The sequence below is a fragment of the Mytilus californianus genome, unplaced genomic scaffold (genome assembly GCF_021869535.1).
Source record: "Mytilus californianus isolate M0D057914Y unplaced genomic scaffold, xbMytCali1.0.p SCAF_15, whole genome shotgun sequence".
Taxonomy (NCBI): domain Eukaryota; kingdom Metazoa; phylum Mollusca; class Bivalvia; order Mytilida; family Mytilidae; genus Mytilus; species Mytilus californianus.
The window spans coordinates 10,248,529-10,268,758 of record NW_026262637.1 but is presented as its reverse complement, the minus strand read 5'-3'; the positions used below and the strand labels follow the sequence as shown (position 1 = coordinate 10,268,758).

The 20,230-nt window shown below is 32.5% G+C and overlaps 1 protein-coding gene and 1 long non-coding RNA gene across 2 annotated transcripts in view; both read right to left on the bottom strand.

Moving 5' to 3' along the window:
• LOC127725384 (ankyrin repeat and SOCS box protein 3-like) overlaps positions 1–4,972 on the bottom strand; it is a 36,668-nt gene extending 31,696 nt beyond the window's left edge. The window contains exon 1 of the mRNA XM_052232318.1: positions 4,911–4,972. Within this exon, the coding sequence (XP_052088278.1) occupies positions 4,911–4,961 (51 nt within the window). The 5' untranslated portion in view covers positions 4,962–4,972. The remainder of the gene's footprint in view (positions 1–4,910) is intronic.
• A 12,097-nt stretch (positions 4,973–17,069) lies between these two features.
• Positions 17,070–20,230, bottom strand: part of LOC127725373 (uncharacterized) — a 40,290-nt gene continuing 37,129 nt past the window's right edge. Inside the window, exons 2-3 of the long non-coding RNA XR_007992969.1 lie at positions 18,501–18,611; positions 17,070–17,187 (exon numbers count right to left, since the gene is read on the bottom strand). This is a non-coding gene — a long non-coding RNA (uncharacterized LOC127725373). The remainder of the gene's footprint in view (positions 17,188–18,500; positions 18,612–20,230) is intronic.

Sequence of the window (20,230 nt, the reverse complement as noted above, 5' to 3'; positions counted from 1 at the left end):
AGTCATACATGTCATAATGACAGATCTGACGTTAGAAAATGCGGTTCTGAAAATTTTTCTAAAATTCCTAGCAAAACGTAAGAGATAAATACAGCTTAAGACACAACATTACTTATTAAATCATCCCAGTCAAAGGGTTCACTTTGTGATAGTTGGTGTATTTATGCAATTAAGGCCTGCCAACATAGACCACCACTGTCCATCAGGGTTATCAAAATAACACTCATGCTGTCACAAAATTATCTTTTAAAACTCCTGTATGTTAATTATAATTTCTTTGATATGCATGTATCTAATAGAAAAACAAAGGATATGGGGTATCCATCCATGACACAAAATCACTACATGCACAGCAAAAACACACAAAAAGCGAAGGAACAGCACTTTTATTGCTGCTCTTCATCTCAAAGTCACAGTGAGGCTTTCATTGCCTTTCAACACAGAGCAAAAAAACTCTCACCTCACTGCAAGTTTACGAAGGCCCCTAACATCAGCTTGAGAGGAATTCTTTGCAAAAATAAGTTGGATAGACTTTGTAAGATCTAACACCACCAAACATGCCAAATCGGGCCCAGTCAAAAAAGAACATTTGGAAAGTGGTACATATTTAAAACAAAATAGTTCCTATGCATAGGTGTAAATATAAAGCTATGCAGAATATATTTTAGTAATTAAGGTATCAGATGAAAGGTGAATGACTGGTGATCCTTGTAGAACACATATTGACTGATAATTTTGAATAATACAAAAATGTATGAATGAATTCTAAAATGAGGACATATATTGCCTGTTTCTCAGATATGAAGTACCTAAGTATTAATTATGCTTTTGCTAAGTAATCGTTGATGAAATACCAAACAAAATAACTTACAATAAAACAACAGGACCATGCAGAGCCGAGTTCAACAGATACAAACTTGCAGATGGTGAATATATTCTTATAACAATTATATATACACATGATACAAGCTCCTTCTCAATCTTAACAAACTCTACACAATCATGACAATATCAATAAATCTGTTAGAATGAAAGCAACACAGCAGATGTATAAGTATCATATGCAGTCACTGAGGAAATATTTTTGTTGTTTATGGTTTCATATTCGAATTAACCTCACACCAACTTAAGGCCATTGAAGAGTTAACTATATATACAAAGGGGTTCATAAGCAGTCAGGGGACTTATTGAAATAAGTGATTTTTAAATCACTTATTTAAGTAGCAAATTCGAAGTTTTGTCACAAATTGTGATTTTGTAGTTTTACCAAAATTTTAAACACATAGGTTTAGATAATATCTTTTCATTAGTAAAATTGAAAAAAATGAACTTTTTGCTTCTTTTAAGCAGCAAGGTTTATGCCTTTGGTGCAATCATTTAGCTGCAAATTCTATTTAAGTTGAAAAAACACTATAAAAATGGCTTTACATAATGAACTGATACTTTCTAAACAGATTTTTCCCAGCAGTGGGAGTATTTTTCCTGTAAAATTCAAGGTTTCATCTTATAGATTCTGTAATAAAATTCTACTGTTCGCGATCAAAATTTCACTGTTCGGGGGTGTTGAAATTAGTGGGGGTTATTAAAATAATGATACTTAAAGAAGTGATTTTTTGGAAGGAAATTGAGGTATGATTCTTAAACAAGTGATTTTTATGTCATTATCCTAGATTTAGAACAAGGTCATCACCTGACATGACCCAGTCATCCTATCAACACAGATGTTGGTTCTGATAATTTTAGCAACATAATTAGTCCCTGGATCATTAGTATTCTATATTTAAAGCTACAATAAAATTAAATCACTTAGTCTAGTGATTAATTTGTACTACTTAAATAGGTGATTATTAAAGAAAGACAACTCTTACTTCCAACCTTTATGGACATAATGTTACTTGAATCAGTGATTTAGAAAATCACTCATTTAAGTAAGTCCCCTGACTGATAAGTGGGAATAGGGAAAAGATGAGGACAGAAGAGTAAAAAATAGGGATATGCTAGAAGTTACTTTGGTCGATTTTTTGTCTGGAGTACTTGCTTAAGGAAGGGAAGTGGATGTTCAATCTCTCTATATTTTAACATGATTAAAAACAAAAAAAAACAAAAAAAAAAACAAATGTATACTTTAAATCTTTCATTTATTAAAATAAGTCTTATTATCATGATTATCGAGTTTTTTAGAATTATTTTTAAATCAAAGAAATAGTTAACTACTGAAAACAGTCATAATATTAAACCTTTTTTATTTTCCCAATATAGACACATTAGTCATTAGTCATAAACACTTTTATGGGGTTCATCAAATAAGTAAACAAGTCTTGAAGGCCAAATGATAAAACAGATTTGTGATTTCTGCCTCTTTTTTTTTGTTTGTTGGTTAGTTGAATTATGCACTTTGTGCTGATCTGATGAGTCAAGCCCTTTCTATCTAATTTTTACAGTTAGTTATTACATGTATGTTGTGCTGTTATACAACTGTACCTTATTTTTATTCAAATACAGGTTGAATTATTAAATGTTTTTTAAATGAATATTTCAGAATATTTATATTTTCATGAATAAAAATTTGTGAATTAGCTGTAATACAACACTAATTTAGCATGATTACATGTTGGTACCTTCAAGCTTCTTTGAACATAGAAATAAATGCTCTGTACGTAGGAATGTATCTATAGCAGAAATACAACACCTAATAAATATATATATGTGCTTTATAGCCTGGTTTTGTGTTATTTGTTGTCATTGTGAGGAGTTTGATAGATGTTTGGTATCTTTTGCCTTTCTTTTACAGGTCTTATATGGAGGAATTTGGCCTCCTTTCTTTTACAAGACTTATTTGAATTAACTTGGCCTTTGATCAACATGACAATATTCATTAATCTTTTCTTCAAAATATAAAATTTCACAAAACACTAAAGGAAAGCTGTTTTACATTGTTGGAATGTCATGTTATTTTAAAACAATAAAAATAACCTTATTTTTATTTTATTATACACGTTATATATAGCAATATACAGTGTACACTAACTAAATATAAAAATAAGAAGATGTGGTATGATTGCAAATGAGACAACTCTCCACCAGAGACCAAATGACATAGAAGTTAACAACTATATGTCACCGTATGACCTTCAACAATGAGCAAAACCCATAACGCAGAGTCAGCTATAAAAGGCCATGAAACGACAAATATAAAACTATGTAAATGAGTCGACTAACAGCCTGATTAATTTACAAAACAATGAACAAAAGCAAATGATATATAGCAACAAAGACAACCACTGAATTACCATGATTACAGACTAAATAGATATAAGAAGATGTGGTATGAATGCCAATGAGACAACTCTCCATCCAAGTCAAAATTTATAAAAGTAAACCATTATAGGTCAAAGTACGGTCTTCAACACGGAGCCTTGGCTCACACCGAACAGCAAGCTATAAAGGGCCCCAAAAATTACTAGTGTAAAACCTGATTCAAACGGGAAAACCAACGGTCTAATGTTTAAAAAAATATTCAACACAAAACCTTTAAAATGGTGTGATCATGAAAAGGGGTAAATATGAACGGGAGCTTACATGATTTGTGGCAAATGGACCTGAATTCAGTTATAAACATGACACAAATCTGAATAGACCTTATCACTATTTGGAAATCTGCGCCGCTTGACCTGAGAATTTGCCCCTCTTGAACTATTGACGTCATACAACAATTACTTTTCCATTGTGCTGTCAGATATTTTCTATTGTGACGTCAAAATTTTACGGGAATCTTTGTGATGTCCAGTAATGGCGGACAAATAGCAATAAGGTGTATAATCATAGGGCCACAATTTGAGTGTCATGATGTCATAGACCTTATCACTATTTGGGAATCTGCTACACTTGACCTGAGAATTTGCAACACTTAAACTATTGACGTCATACAACACTCACTTTTCCTTTGTAGCATCAGACATTTTCTATTGTTACGTCCAAATTTTACGGGAACCTTTGTGATGGCCAGCAATGGCGGACAAATAGCGATAAGGTGTATGGCCTATGGGACCCAGATCTGAGGCAGAACAAATATTTGACTCTTACATTTTTTTATCAAGCAGAGTCGAGGGAAACATTACTATTGTCTTAACCAAGTGTAATTAACACAAGAAAGTCTTGTATTCTCGTTTTTTCACAGCAGGTGCACACTTTCAAAACAAACTTCTGTCAAAAAACATACGTATATGTGTGTTAAAAACATTATTAAATTGTGTGGCCGAATCGACTATTGCCGAATTGGTACTGTGGCCGAAATGTCCCGAATGCGGAAGCTTTTTGCCTTGCGGATTTTGAATTTTTAGTGGTTTACATTATAATAAATAAATAAATAAGCTTTATTTAGAGTCGGCAAGTTATACAAACAAAGACAAACATAAGCTCTAATGAGCTTTTAACCGACATACAAGACATTCATAACAATACAACATATAACAATACAACACATAATACACATGCAATAAATTACACAGCACAAAAAGAAGCACTAAAAAGCATGATGGTAATAAGCAGAATATAAGCATAAGCTAGGTATTAAAGCTAAAAACATATAAGTGTAAACTAGGCATAAAAGCTGGTAAAATGCATAGCATAAAATGTTTTAAAGAAAAAAGGGGGTATGATCTAAATGGTAAATAATTTTAGCATAATATATTAACTAAAAATCTGCACAAACTGTGCACTTACAGTCATTTCCATTCCATGACTTTAAATATTTTTGAACTGACTAAAATTAACATTGACAACCACCTTCGGTTCTCTTTAGTCAATACTTCAGGATTATCCACTTTGAGGTGAAACAAATAATCATTATTAATTAATTTGTAATTGTGACAATAATCAATATGAATTTGGTTCTTTATGCTGGAAATTACCGTTAAATCGCCGTTAGCTGCGGCGTTGGCAACACTCATGGAGGCTGCCATGCTATTATAGATCACATGGATATCATGTGATCAAATAATATTTGGCGGAATTATTTAAAATTTCCAAAAAAATTTGTGCAGAGGCATTTGTTTCTGTCGTCACCTTTCTTCTTCAAGGAAAAAAAAGCCTGATAAATAAAAATAATCGATAACTTAGTCTTTAATATAATAATATTATCAGAATCTTTCTTCCCGAGAACAATCACCGGCTGGAACTGTATCTGTATAATTTTGACTCTTTCAAAATTCAAGAGTTTATCCTAAATTGAGGTAAATTATATGGCCTTCCAAATACCGTTTCGATTCCTAACATCACATTAATTGTCGAAATCCGAATATGGTGTACAAATTTTTGCACATCATGTTTGCTTCTCCGCAAGTTTATTGTTTTCTGTTTGGTAATAAATTAATAATAAGATCTATTTTGTTACATCTTGTGATCCGTTTATTTGGCAATCGCCAATGGCAGTCAGCAGGGTTTAAGAACACCAGTTGTTCGACCTGCTAGTCAAATGCGTTTTGTTAAAATATACTTTTTCACTCATTTGGTCTTTTGGAGAATGTTGTTTGTGTTGTATTTATGCATGCTTTTTCAATGGAAATTGTGACGTCACACAATGCATTATTAATAGCATGAAACCCCATCCATTTGAAAGCTTATAAATGTATCCCTCGTGTAATTTCATTATATCTGACATGCAAAAATTAAGTTATGTTATTTTTTTTTTATTATTTCTATATATAATACTAGAGTTACTCCCCTTGGAACACACACTATTTTGATACTTGTTTAAATGTTATTCATTGTTATCTATGCTATTATTGACTTATGTTCATAATTGAGCTTTCTTTAATAAAATATTTCGTATTGTATAGTTTCAACAATCTAATCAAAAATGAAAATCCATTCTCAATATTACTTTCTCAAACTTTATTAATATCTATTAATATTATCAAATTCAAGTTGTGATTTAGGGTCAATACAGTTATGACAGTGGTGGTACCAGGATTTAAAAAAAATGGGTTGCTTCTGACCCCCTGTGAATCCGTATGGGGTCCGTAGATTTCATATGGGGTTCTATTAATCGTGACGTCATTTATTAATGTTATTGCGTTTCATTGTTTATTTTTATACATAACTTGGTGACCCGTGTTCGATAAAATCGTTATACGTTCACTACTGACCCCCTACGGATCCATAGAGGTTAGTAAAATACATAGTGAATCAGTCGGCCTTCGGCTTCACCCCTATGGATTTCACTAACCCTCTATGGATTCGTAGGGAGTCAGTAGCAAACCATAAAACTTATAGTATCTGGATATATAATATTCCCAGGCCAAAATGCAAATTAACCCTTTCGTAGACTGGTTCCCGATCGCAATATTCAGTATGTTACACAAATACAAATAGTGATAGTGTATGGCTATCATTCAGCTAATTCCTGCTTTCCATTGTATAAAGCACCCTATATTTTTTACATTTTAGTTGTGTACAGTAAATCTTAAAATACATATTGACAAGGCCTAGATATTTTTACCTTTTAATTGCGTATTTTTTTTTATCAGTCCTTAAATATATTAGATTTTATCCGTGTACAGTGAATCAAAAATTATTTTTTTAGTTATTTGTGGAAAACTTTTAGTGCATACTATTTAAGTTTTAATTAACTCCCCACCTGGATAATATCCGTTGAGGAGGTGTTCCATATTGGAAGGACATACATATAGAAGAAGAAGAATACCTGGAACATTGTCCCGGGAACCAGGATAACCTTTTCGCTGCCAAAATTTTTCAAAATCCAAAATAACGTTACGTCTATATATGGCGTTGCTAAATTTTACTACAACGTCGACGAATGCCTTTGAAAACCATGCATTGTTGTACCAACATAAACGTTATTCCACACACAACCGCTATGTTCAATTAATTAAGTTCAAAATATACTGAGTTTATGTATTTTGTTTAGCATATTCTAACCAACAAGCTACTTAATTGTGATTCTAAAGTAAATTAGATCTTGAAACATACAATATCATGAATATGTGTGAAATGTTACGCTTACGAATATTTGTTTTGAAAGCGATATGCATTTACTTTTCATGTCTTCTACGAAATCCGTCCACAGAATTTGGATTCGGAAACTTTTTTGTGTTATTGCTATAAACATTTACGTTTAAATGGTGTGAAAATGTAAAGGGTTCACCAGATTCGTTTTTTTTTTCAGTAGAAATTAATTAGTCTCACTTTTGTAGCGTGAAAAAGATAAAAAAAAAACCAAAACAAAACAACTTGACAAGATAATCGTAACGTCGTGAAATCGTATTTTTTCATATCATCATACATCACTCATACTATACATTAATGATTAAGACAGCAAACACGAATCCATTGACCCTTTAATATTTCTTATAGTTGAAATGGAAATGTCCAAATTTAAAGTGGGAAAAAGCATTCTCTGTCGCGTTTTACATACATTCTTTACATTTATAGACCCTTTTCACGTAATCGACAGTATTTTTGGAAGTATAAAATCTTCATATTTATATTTTTTTTTTAATATTCAGATGATTCCAACGAATCATATAAATGCGTACAAAATTTCTTCAAAATCCGTGATATCTCGCTTATAGTTGCTAATTTCGACTCCGCACTTGATTGACTTGGATAGCCATTTTTTTTTTTCAGCCGAAGTCGGTGCTTTTTCTGCGGATACTGTGGCTTCTTGTACTAATAACATATGACCACCACGAAATAGAGAAGAGTGCTGAATGTTGCGTTTAATACCAACAAATAGATATAAGAAATATCGTCCAATTACGCATTTTTTGCGTTAAAGAATTATCTGGTCAAATTTAATTATGATTTTTTTTTTTGAATAAGGACACGTTCGAAGGGAATAATAAAAAATCCTCTACAGTTTTCATGGAAACAAATGCAGCCCTTCTGAAGGCCTTGTCGCAAAGATTATTATTGACATGTACCACCGTGTCCGCGTTTAGAAAATACACAACAGTCCTAAACTTTGCTCATTCAAGATAGCTACAGACCGTATGCACTACTGTCGTCTTAGGCGTCGTGGTTGCTCTCTTTCGATAACAGACACATTCTCAACAATATCCTGCATAAATCGCAGTCCGGTTTTAAACAGATGTGACCGAAGTTTCGTCTCACAAACCTCTCTTTTAGGATCAATGAAACGACAAAACAATTTGTTCACAGCTGTCTAAATCTTGAATCGAGATGCAAACGAAACTTTTGTTACACAAAGGAATGATATACTTCCAGAATATATGTTTAAAATGTCTTTTTCAATACTGCGTAACTCGAAGAAAAAATAAGACAGAAAATTGTGTTCTTTTAAATCATAATTCATAAATATGCCTATTTAGATTAACACTTGATAAATTTTATGCTTCTGCAGCGCTTTTCGGGATTAACCTTCATCAGGAATGATCAAAACCAAAATGTTAAAAGCCAAGGATGTATAGGAAGAGAAACATGTAGAGACCTCTATGACCAAAAGATAAAAGATGAAACTGAGGCAAACCCATATACCATGTCTACGGTCAACTTAATTTGCCTTTATATTGAAATTATCAACAGTAAAGAAACCGTAAACTACCGTACGCGGAATTCAACAATGAACAAAACCCATATCGTACAGTAAGTTATAAAGGGTCCCGAAATGACAAAACGTGAAACATTTCAAACAACAACAAACAAAAAAGAACAACCCCAAAACCAACGGCATAATTTACGTTCAACATAATGAAACAAAATTTTTAAAATATGATAGACATATATGGAAGCCTTCGTAACGTCATAGAATTGCATGGCTAAATGACGTCACGAAAAAAGGAAAAATGAAAAGAGAATATGAAAGAACATTGACAGAACGTCAGTATATTATGCTTTCGTAGCTGAAATCAATGTTTATTATATTTAAGAAATAATTCATGGAAGCCATAGATTTGTTGGACATTTACACATGGCCGGGGCCGTGATATTCGAATTTTATCCTGAGCGTTAGCGAGGGATAAAATTAACGAATATCACGGCCCAGGCCATGTGTAAATGTCCAACAAATCTATGGCTGCCATGAATTATTTCGATTCTAATAGGACAAATACGATAATTTAAAAACTGAAGCGAACGTAAGATTGCTGTGTGTATGGCTGTTCTATTTTACCCCCTGTAAGATAAAAGCTACAAATTTCATATAAATCTAAGTCTTACATGAATTATTTCTCAAATAAGCAGTAGAAAAAATGTGTTCAATTCTCATAGTTCTTAACCCAAACATTTATTTTTCGTTGGCTACTATTTACTGTCAAATCCAGAGTTGACATGTCGTAACTAGGGAGTGAGCCGCCATGTTGACTTGCTGAAATCCACAAATGTGCGAATAATGCAATGGAATAGAAAATGAAACAACACCTACCTCAAAACTCCATTTTAATGCAATATTATCCGAACTTAGGGAGTATACGTAACGGAAAACATTCAGCTTTAGATTTTTCATTCGTATGACGTCATGTTATGACATGACGTTAATGCGCCAAGATCATTCATGAAATTTGGCGGAATTTTATTTTATTTATATTTTATACATTTTTTAAGCTCTTGTGCATTAATTATTTTTGTTATGCAATATAATAGGAATAACGGTTCTGTAGTTTCTTTTTCAATTTCAATTTGGACACAACGAAATCGACATAGTGTTTGCACATAGGTTACGATACATGTGGATTTACGTGGGAGGTAAATAGTAACAGCCACCAATATGCACATCTCTGAGTCTGCGCTAAGTATAGATATATCGAGAACTTTATCACGGTGTGGTTTACAAAGCGAAAGAAGCACGTCATATTAGAATTAACCTTAATCATCGGCCATATCGGCCCATTGGCAGTTAAAGAACCCCTAAATCGGCCTTTAAGCAGTTTAAGGCAACGTCAATCGGCACGATCGGCCCATTGATAGTTAAAGGTAACCGTCAATCGGCCTGATCGGTTTCTTCGGCTGTTATTTTTTTCTAAATACTTTTAAATAAAATAAATCTTACTTTTTGATATGCCTCTATTTAAACTCAATTTATTTGTAAGGGGACGGCTACGTGATATTTTTTTTTGGGGGGGGGGGGGGGGGGGGGGGGGGAGGGAGCAGTAGGACTTTTTACTGATTGACCAATCTTTTTCATCCGTGTTGCTACACCGACAAAAGTTTTTTTCCGCGCGAAAATTAATTTTCACTTTTGTACACGTTTCCTGCATTTTTTGTTGCAGAATATTCTTTTTCATCCTGTCATTTGCAAGGTTATATATTTTCAGCTCTTACCAAGCCAAAATATTCATTTTCGAATCCACATTTATTTTGCGAGTATCTTGGCTGCCATCCAAAAATGGGACCCTTTTGTTCAGTGCATCTACATAAACGATTTTTTTTTATTGTGTTAAACAGAGAACCTTGTATAGATATACCGACCACAATATCCTGTCTTTCAACAGTCCTGATTTATGGCAGTTATATATACATTACAAGTTGGGTGTTACAATTGTAAGTGCTGATTGAGTGATTGAATGAAAATAAGTTGGTGACAAATCCTGATAAATTTCAGGTTCTAGCTATAGGGTTAACAGAGGTTTTATAAAAAAAAACATCCATTGAACTTCAGCAAAATATTTTGTCATATGAAAAAACTGTCAAATTACTTGGAGTTGATGTAGACTACCAATTTGATGCATATATAAGGAACTTGTATAGAAATGATCCACAACAGCTGAGTGTTTCCAAGATCATAATTTTTTATCTAACCAAGCGAAACAAAATAACAATTTTCCATATCTTCATTTTTTTTATTTTAATTTTTGCCCTTTGGCTTGGCATTTTTGTACACAGATACATTCTAAAAAATGGGGGAAAACACAAGAAAGGGCGTTAAGATTCGTCTATAACGAGTTCATATCATCCTCTGAAACTCGTCTTGAGAATGTAAATGTTCCAAACCAACAAGTAAGACGCATCGCGGGAACAATGGCCCTTGCGATCTTTACATTTTGAAATAATTTGGATCCTTTATATTTACAGAAGTTGCTTCAGAATGTTCTTTAGGATAAATTTACATCCTAGAAATACCATAAATTCGAACTATCACATATATAGTAAGAAATCTTTTCCTTTCACCACTGCATCTCTATGGAATTGTTTAACGTACCACTTTAAGACTGAAAACAGCTTCACACACTTTACATCTGTTGTTCAGTCCTGTATTGGTTCTGACTGCTGTTGCTCTGTTTGTAACTTATTTTACTTTTTGATACATGTTCAAGCATGTTTATGTTCGCTAACTAACTAGCTTGCAACTTAATTTGAATTGTTGATTTCATTATGCTAGCTAGTCAACCAACAGTCGGTACACATAGGGGCGTTTGCATCAGGGGCACCGACTCTGGAGGTCCACAAACAACTTAGATGAAATGAATCATATTCTTATACGCTTGTCTTTATTTACACGCCTTTTTTGTTATGCCGTGTTCTGCCTGAATTTCTATGTGATAACCAGACAAATTATACCCATTTAATTTTTAGTAATTACAAAACAACCGTATAAATTAGTATTGACCAAATTTAGTTGCAAATCTTTAAATATTATCGTTTTTAGAGCTTTTAGTGTTTTGTCTTTTTATATGCATACTGCATTCTTTGTTCATTTGTTACTGTATTTTTTTTTTATATTCGATGAAAAACTAATCAGAACTTATGTGTATAATGTTTGTCAATTTCCCGAATCTAAATAAAATTATTTTTCTCGACGGTTTACTCAGTGATTTTTATACCACCAAAGTCCTTGGTTTAATCAATAATGCTACAGAACTGACTGTTGTAAGAGAATTGCTTGTCTAAAGGCTCATCTGTTATACCTCATCTCCACTTTAATTGCTACATGCACAGCTCAAATAGCGGACATTGATAATCAATAAAAAGGACCCAAGTTTGCCCTTAACACTCATCCAACTGAATTCAGAATGTGTTGCTGCAAGTTCAAAGTATATCGACGTCTTGGTGGCGATCCCGTCAAACGACATCGACTGATAGGCTATCATGGCTTCTTAAAGCAGCATAACATCCCTTCAGAGATCTAAACACTTGATACTTATGGCCCTACAACTTTTCTATATCTACTATAAAGATATATTAGATATTAGAATATTACTTGGCGAGCATTGCACCCGTATACCCGTATGTTCTATTTGTAGCCACAGCTGCCATCAAGGTTGATTGGCCAAAACTATTAATCTCAAACTATATTTTGATATCCTGTTAAAAGACAAATTACGTCAAGTTTGCTTTAAATTACACCAAGGATAATATCTTAGAATAACGTATACGATGAACGACGACGAGTGATGACTACACATTACCGGTATATTTCTGCTGAGACCAATATCTATATGTTGGTCCCAGATTTCTGATAGTTAAAAAGATTTTATTCACAATTAACATGAAACATTTCTTAAAAAAAAACCCGTTAAATTTGTACGGGATGTAACATGTGTCGCGTGTTAGATACATGTGAATTTCTTATGTGAAAACAATGTGAATTATCACGGAGTTTTGACACGAAACAAATTCAGTGGCCTCAAGTTAAATAATGTTCAAGGTTTGTGAAAAGAAAGTGGACCAGGTCATCGCCTTTAACATTATTGTCTTAGATGAGAGACACACAATTGTTCCCATTTTATGAATTATACCTAATCAAATCGTGTATTCATTCTGTCCTTGACCGTTTGATTATACAGTAGAATAACAACATGTGTATCTATAGACATATATACTGTGACATTTGTCTACGACCAACAGATGGAACATATTGATATGGAAAGTCGGTTATTTGTAGACTTATTTCTGATTGACAAAGCCATTGTTACAAGAGATCAGATAAATCTCTAAGCCAAAACGGAAGTACTTAAATTAAAGTTATATTCAATTTACTCGCACCCAATTGTGAACTTTCTATTTCTATGTAGCAACATTCCAGCAACGCATGCATATGGAGTATATATATATCTTTCCCAGTAGAAACGATATTCCAGAGCTATTTTTTTGATTTTCCTTGATAGAGGGTTGCTGCTCACAAGGAAGCTATTAAACCAAGAGTTCCAAGTGGTGAAGTTGAAATCATCCCATTCGTAAATTTTATGGCATCACGATTTGGTTGACCGTAATGAAATATCTGTTTCACAGATAACGACGGATATATTCCAATTGTCGTAACCACAATTCCGTCATCTTTTCCCCCCAATGTGACCTATCAAATTAGACTTATCACCGGGTTTGTACTTAATTACATGAGCAACACGACCGGTGCCAGAAGTCGAGCAGAATCTGCTTACCCTTCGGAGCACCTGAGATCTCTGCCGGTTTTTGTAGGGGTTCGTGTTGCTCAGTCTTTAGTTTTCTATGTTGTGTTTTGTGTACTGTTGTTTGTCTTTTGGTCTTTTTTTTTTTTTTTGCCATAGCATTGTCAGTTTATTTTCAACTTGTGCGTTTGAATGTCCCTTTGGTATCTTTCGCCTCTCATTTTTGTTTCCAATGACTGTATTGTAAAGAAATGGTATATTTGCTTGTATACTTAATGCTAGATCATTCACATCATCTAGAAACAAAAATCATAAAAAGTGACCCCCCCCCCCTTTTTGTTTTAATAAAGAACATTTCAATAAATGGCCTGCTGATAATAATTTTCCAAATGATCACAACACCCATCCGACAAATCGCATAAAACTTATTCATTGAAAAAAATCTAATATGTAAAACTATGTTCGAAAACGATAATTTTACAATTGCTACTATAATCAATTATTAAATTTATCTGCAAAAATTGTTCCCAGATTTCAAAAATATACTTAACACAATTAACATGAAAAATTTCTTCAAAAATCATAAATAAAGTTGTACGGGATGTACACGTGACGCGTGTTGGATAAATGTGAATTTCTAGAACGTGAGAAAAATGTGAAGTATCATGGAGTTTTGACAAGAAACAAAATCAGTAGAAAAGAAAGGGTCAAGGTCATCGCCTTTAACATTATTGTCATAGATGAAAGACACATGGTTGTTCCCATTTTAAAGATTATATTCATTTAAATCGTGTATTGATTTGGTTTCTGTTTGATGAATATGATAGACATATCAACTGTGACATTGGTCTATGACCAACAGACGGAACTAATTGATAAGAAAAGTTGGTTATTTGTCGACTTTAATCTGTATTTACAAAGCCACTTTTACAAGAGATCAGATAAATCTCTTAGCCTTACGGAAGTACTTTAATTAAAGTGATATCTAATTAACCCGTTTTACTTGTCTCAATGTGTTGTAATCAAGTGGCATATTTGCTTGTATACTTTATGCTAGAGCATCCTTATCGTTAAAAAAAACCCCAAACAAACTGTTAAAACAAATTTATCAAATGTGCCCCCTATTTTTTGTTTTGTTATTACAGAACATGGTTTCAATAAATGTATACCCTGCCACGTCCTGTCTGTGTTATTGTTTGATGTTTTTCTTTGTATCGATCTGACTGAGTTAAGCCTTTTTCAACTGATTTTTATAGTTTGTTCTTATGTTGTGTTGTTACACCACTGTCCCAGGTTAGGGGGAGGATTGAGCGCTCACAATTATGTTTAACCCCGCCACATTCTTTATGTGCTTGTACCAAGTTAGGAGGCTGTAGTTCAGGTGTTGTCGTTGGTTCATGTCTGTCATATTTGTCTTTCGTAAATTGTTTTGTTATAAATTAGGCCGTCAGTTTTCTCAATTGAATTGTTTCATATTTTTCATGTCGTGGCCTTTTATAGCCGACTATACGGTATGAGGTTTTTCTCACTGTTGAAACCCAATTTGCATCTATGCTTTAATTCACATCCGTAAGAATCGAATATCCGATGTTTTGTTTTATTTCTCCAAATATTAAGAACAATCTGACAATAGTCTATGCTTACTATGCATTTTTTTAATGGATGCCTGTAACATATTTTAGTTGCCCATTTTTAAAAGTTGACATTTTGTGGACGTCGCATGGCGAAGTTTCCGTAGATTTGACTTTTCACAGTGAATACTTCATAGTATGTTGATATATACTGTGAACATTTTGTGTATATTTGAATATATTTATCTATGTATATAAAAGGACGTGCATAATGTCAAATCATGAAAATACAAATTGTTTAGTCTCTAACAAAACTTGTAAGATATCTGCTGCCATTTTTGCTAAATGGGTGCAATTTGGGTACTATGGTGTTATGTATACGACGTTATGTCCAAAAAGTTCGATCATTTTCACACTTTCTTCTATGATCAATAATTGATTTTATGTACAGAAAGCTGTTATTCTGTTAATCTTTTCTGTAATCAATATTTGTTTTACATATTTTTATTTATTTTCAGATATTGATTATTATTTATATTTTCTAACACCCTATTATTCTCTATTCTTTTTTAACACATATTTACTGCATCAATTGCAAACAAATGTATATCAGTTAAGCAGGAAATACTTTACTTGAGTGTGAGAAGATTCACTAGCAATATATACGACATCCACAATTAAGAAAAATCAGTATTAATTAAGAAATATTTAAGAGATGCAGGTGGGAAACTTTTTTCTTTGTAAATATTTGTTAACCTTTTGTACCTTATTCTAACGAAATAACTACGTATACTTCTGTTCAACGTTTTATTTGTTTGAGCAACACTGAAAAAGTTTTCTTCAAAAACACTTTTCAAATTAATCTTAGTTTATAGTATTTCTTATATTATCATAAAATAGAGATTTTTCATGTAAAAAGGGGAAATAAAGAAGTTACATGTACCAAAAGAGCATTACAAACTATATTAAGACAATTAAAACAGACAATACCATGACAAAATGAAAAGCGAGGACAATAATGATAAAAAAACAGGCTCAAAACTATATGAAAATCTAAAGGATGAGCAACACAAGGGAAGTACTACACTCGGATGCCGCGGAAAGGTAAATAGTTACTTTTAAACTAGGCTCACCCGTCTCACATGATATTAATTTGGTGCGTCCGAACCGCTTTTCTTGATCAATTTTCATCAGAAACACTCAAAACAAAAATTTAAAAGCCAGGGATTTATAAGTATTTGAAAACTTTAGGATCTATCTGACCAAAGGGGTTCTAAAAAACAGCCAATTCTATCGTAGTAACATCGGTGGTTAGTCTATCGTAGTAACATCGGTGATTAGTCTATCGTAGTAACATCGGTGATTAGTCTATCTTAGTAACATTGGTGATTAGTCTATCGTAGTAACATCGGTGATTAGTCTATCGTAGTAACATCGGTGATTAATCTATCGTAGTAACATCGGTGATTAGTATAACATCGGTGATTAGTCTATCGTAGTAACATCGGTGATTAGTCTATCGTAGTACCATCGGTGTTTAGTCACATTTTTTGTGAGTGATATCAATTCGCAAGTATATTTATTATAGCTGAAATATGAATCAAGTGTTCACGTTTCCTTTCACAGTATTGGAATTAAGTTCAATTGTTTCCTGCAATGCACAAGATCTAGTGTTCCTACACTATCTATCTGTATGTAATTTACTTCGCAGTACTGCCGCCGAAATAAGACAAGAGAGTAGTTAAGATACTGTGAGCTTGCCTTTAATAACTGCGAGCATTCTTTGAAACAGTAAAATTGAGCATTGTTTTTTTTTGTACCTGTGTTTTAGTTGTCTGCTATACAAGTTTCATAAAATTGTTACCCTTATTTGTTGTTTATCGTTATTGTATATTTTTCTATGTTACTTTAGCTTTTACATTTATTAAAAAAAAATGGGAATATTACGTCCAAAAAAAGTTATCCATGTTTGTGTGCCTGTCCATATTAATGAACCTCATAACTTCTATTTTTTCCCTTCAGGAAATTGTTGGTATTGATGCCAGATCTATGAACTTTGTATTTTTCTTTTTCTCTTGAAAGTAAGGTATCAAATGACGCAACGATACGCAAAATGTTTTAAAACAAACTCTATCACAAATGTACTATTAGATTCATTAAAAAAATAACAGACTACTGTTGTTATTTGTCTTTTTAATAATTCATTAAGTTAAATTGTTTTTTCTTTATGGTTGTTACTTTTAACATCCTGTTGGACTGCATTCTGACCATCTCTTGTATTTGTCCTGTACACCCTACAAAACAAATGACCACATTTATCTTCTTATACATCAGTGCTTTTTAATGTCACTAATGTCATTTACTTGCTGATGAAAGAAACAGTGGTATATGTGCCAGCTTTTTATGTATAGATATCTTAAGTTAATGATAAAGAATTATTTACTGATCTGAATAACTATACATATTTATATGTTTGCTATTTTCAACGTGTTTGTAAATAGTAATTGGTTTATAAAAACAAAACTTCACTTGGTATATGATATAGCTAGTTATATGACGCAAATAACTCATCCTTAAGCATTAAAAAATCTTTAAGTGAAAACTAAACAACTGGCGAATCGAATTTCAACGTTCTGTGTGAAAAGATCAGTTGGAAAAGGTTTTGACCTGAGATAAATTTGGCTAATTTGTAAAGTAATTTTTGGTCAAATAGCGAAGAAAGTTTTTACGTTTTTATACGCCCCTGGTTTTAAAATATTTGGGTTTTGTCGTTCATGATGAATGTACATTGTACATCTAGAAAAGCCAATCGGACAAATGAAATTTATAAAGTGATTTTTTCAGTTACTAGCACGGGGTCGATACCACTTTTGTAGGACTGTTATTTATACATCCCTAGCTATGATATGTTTGGGTATGAGCGTTTCTGATGAGAGTAAATCCACGAAAGCGCTTCGGACGCAGGGAATTCATGGAGTGTTACTTTCATTTATTTTGTTCAATCTTTAGTCCAATTAGTTATTTGTGTACTGTCGTTTGTTTGTATTTTTCTTGTAGTCATGTAGTCATAGTGTTAGTCGTCTATCTACGAATTATGTTTACATTGGTTTCCCCTTCCTATCGTCTCGTTTGGATCATGCACTCCAAGCAATAATGACGTCCATATCCAATTACTTTTTATTTGAGTTTTTGTTTGGTAATATCGAAAACCATAAACCATAAGATTCACAAGATAACAAACAAACGCATTCTCAAAAATCACAAAAAAACGAAATTCACGATTAAAGACATTTTGACAGAAAGTTGATAAAGTTATTTAAAAATATCTATGTCCCAGTAGTGAAACTATTACAATACCTTGGAGGCCATGTCAAGCGTAAAAGCCCGTTTTTTTCAGTAAGTCGTGACATCTAAGATAGCTCGAGTGAAACGTTAATTAAAACTAATTAGTAAATAGTCAGCTTGACTTCTGTTTTTTTTTAAAAGTGAAAATAACACAGTATAAGGAACGCCAAATCAAAATATTTGGAAACCAGAGATGTATAAAAAAAAATGTTTAAAATTCAATGTTAAATTTGATTAAGCAGACAATAAGTTATACACATACCTTTTTATAATACGCTTGAAGGATTTGGTTTAACTTTAATGGGGGTTGTTGTTGTGTATTCATTCTTCTGTATTCGTCGTGAAAAATGTTTTTCGCAGGTCTGTAATTGGTCTGAAATAGAATTATCAGTCGTGAAATCGAACAAATTGGTATTGAAAATGAATAAAAAACATTGATGTTCCAACTCTTCCTATTTGCTATCGTCTAGTCATCCATCTGTTGTAAATGTTCTAACATGATACTGAAACTAGCTTGTGTCAGGTTCTTCATGTAAGACTTCGTATGAATAGTGGTTCACCGAAACATCATTTCATACATCATTTCATTCTATTCTATTTGTGCATTTCGTCTGATAGAGACTACACCTGGTTACATGCATCATTACATTCAAAATGATCTATGCAACGAAACTGCTTTGACCTTCAATTAAAAAGTGCATGATAAGCAATGCAGAGCTTCTTCTCCGCTACTTTGATATTTTAAATGCAGATCAGATATTTTTAAAAGAAACAGAAACTCTGATTCATTTGAACGAGTAAAGGCTTTTCAACGGAAATTTGTCTATAAGATAATTGCATTTAATCTGTATAATTGTACATAACTGATTTGTGTATCATGTTTTGTTAAATCCTTAATTGATTTGATAAATAATTCATATTTCAGTAATGTAAAGCAAGTGCTTAAAACTATAACGTCAATAAAATTGTATGTTCATATTAAAAGAGTGATAATAATACATGTTTTTGAGAAGATAACAACTGACGAGGTTTTAAAATAGGAGAAGCTACTTTCTCTTTCACATTTGTTACATGTATGTTTCTTTCAGAACCGAATATTAGTCGACCTGTGGTAAATGTTCTGTATCACTTTATTGTTTTGATAAAATCTATTTGACATTGATTAGGCCAATAATGTTATTTGTGTTTTTTCCATATGTAATGTACTAGTTTACTTCTAACATGGTCTGTCGAAGGAGAAACCAAGGAAAAATTGAAAAGGACCAATTACAGTCCTTTTTTTGTAGATATGTAAATCATATCAGAATCATTGCCTTTTATACCCAATATTTTAAATATTGAACATAGGATATCGGAAAAATAGTCATGATAATCTCTATCAAAGTTTAAAGGACGCAATCCATGTAATAGATACTATTTTTTATACGGAATATCTTTGATACTGATGACTCCTGTTATTTTCTTGTTTGCTTACACAAATCCCCTTTGTTTATACCTGAATATTCACCAGATATGACTTCATACTTTTTGTTTTCTTGTTATGAACAACACAATGGTATTCAAACACCTTTTTTAAATGGAATTTAAGTTTCAAGAAATAATTTACCTGTAAATTGAGTATTTTTAATCTGTACAATAACACATCAAATGTGTGTGTGTCCTGTTTTTGTTGTTGAGTATTGTTGACGTTTCTTTATGTTTTGTTGAGTATGGTTGACTTTCGTTTTATTTATGTTGAGTGTGATTAACATTTTGTTGGTTTTGTTGAGTATGGTTGAAGTTGCGTTTTGTTTATGTTGAGTCTGATTGACATTGTTTTGTTTTTGTTGAGCATGATGATCTTTTCGTTTTGTATTATTTTGATTATGGTGTTTTCTGTCGATATGTTTGTCCCTTTCCGTCCCCTTATTTTTATCTTTGTATTTTGTGAGTTGTTGTTCTGCATTTAGACTATTTTGATTAGCGACTTAACCTTTTGGAAATCAAACCATC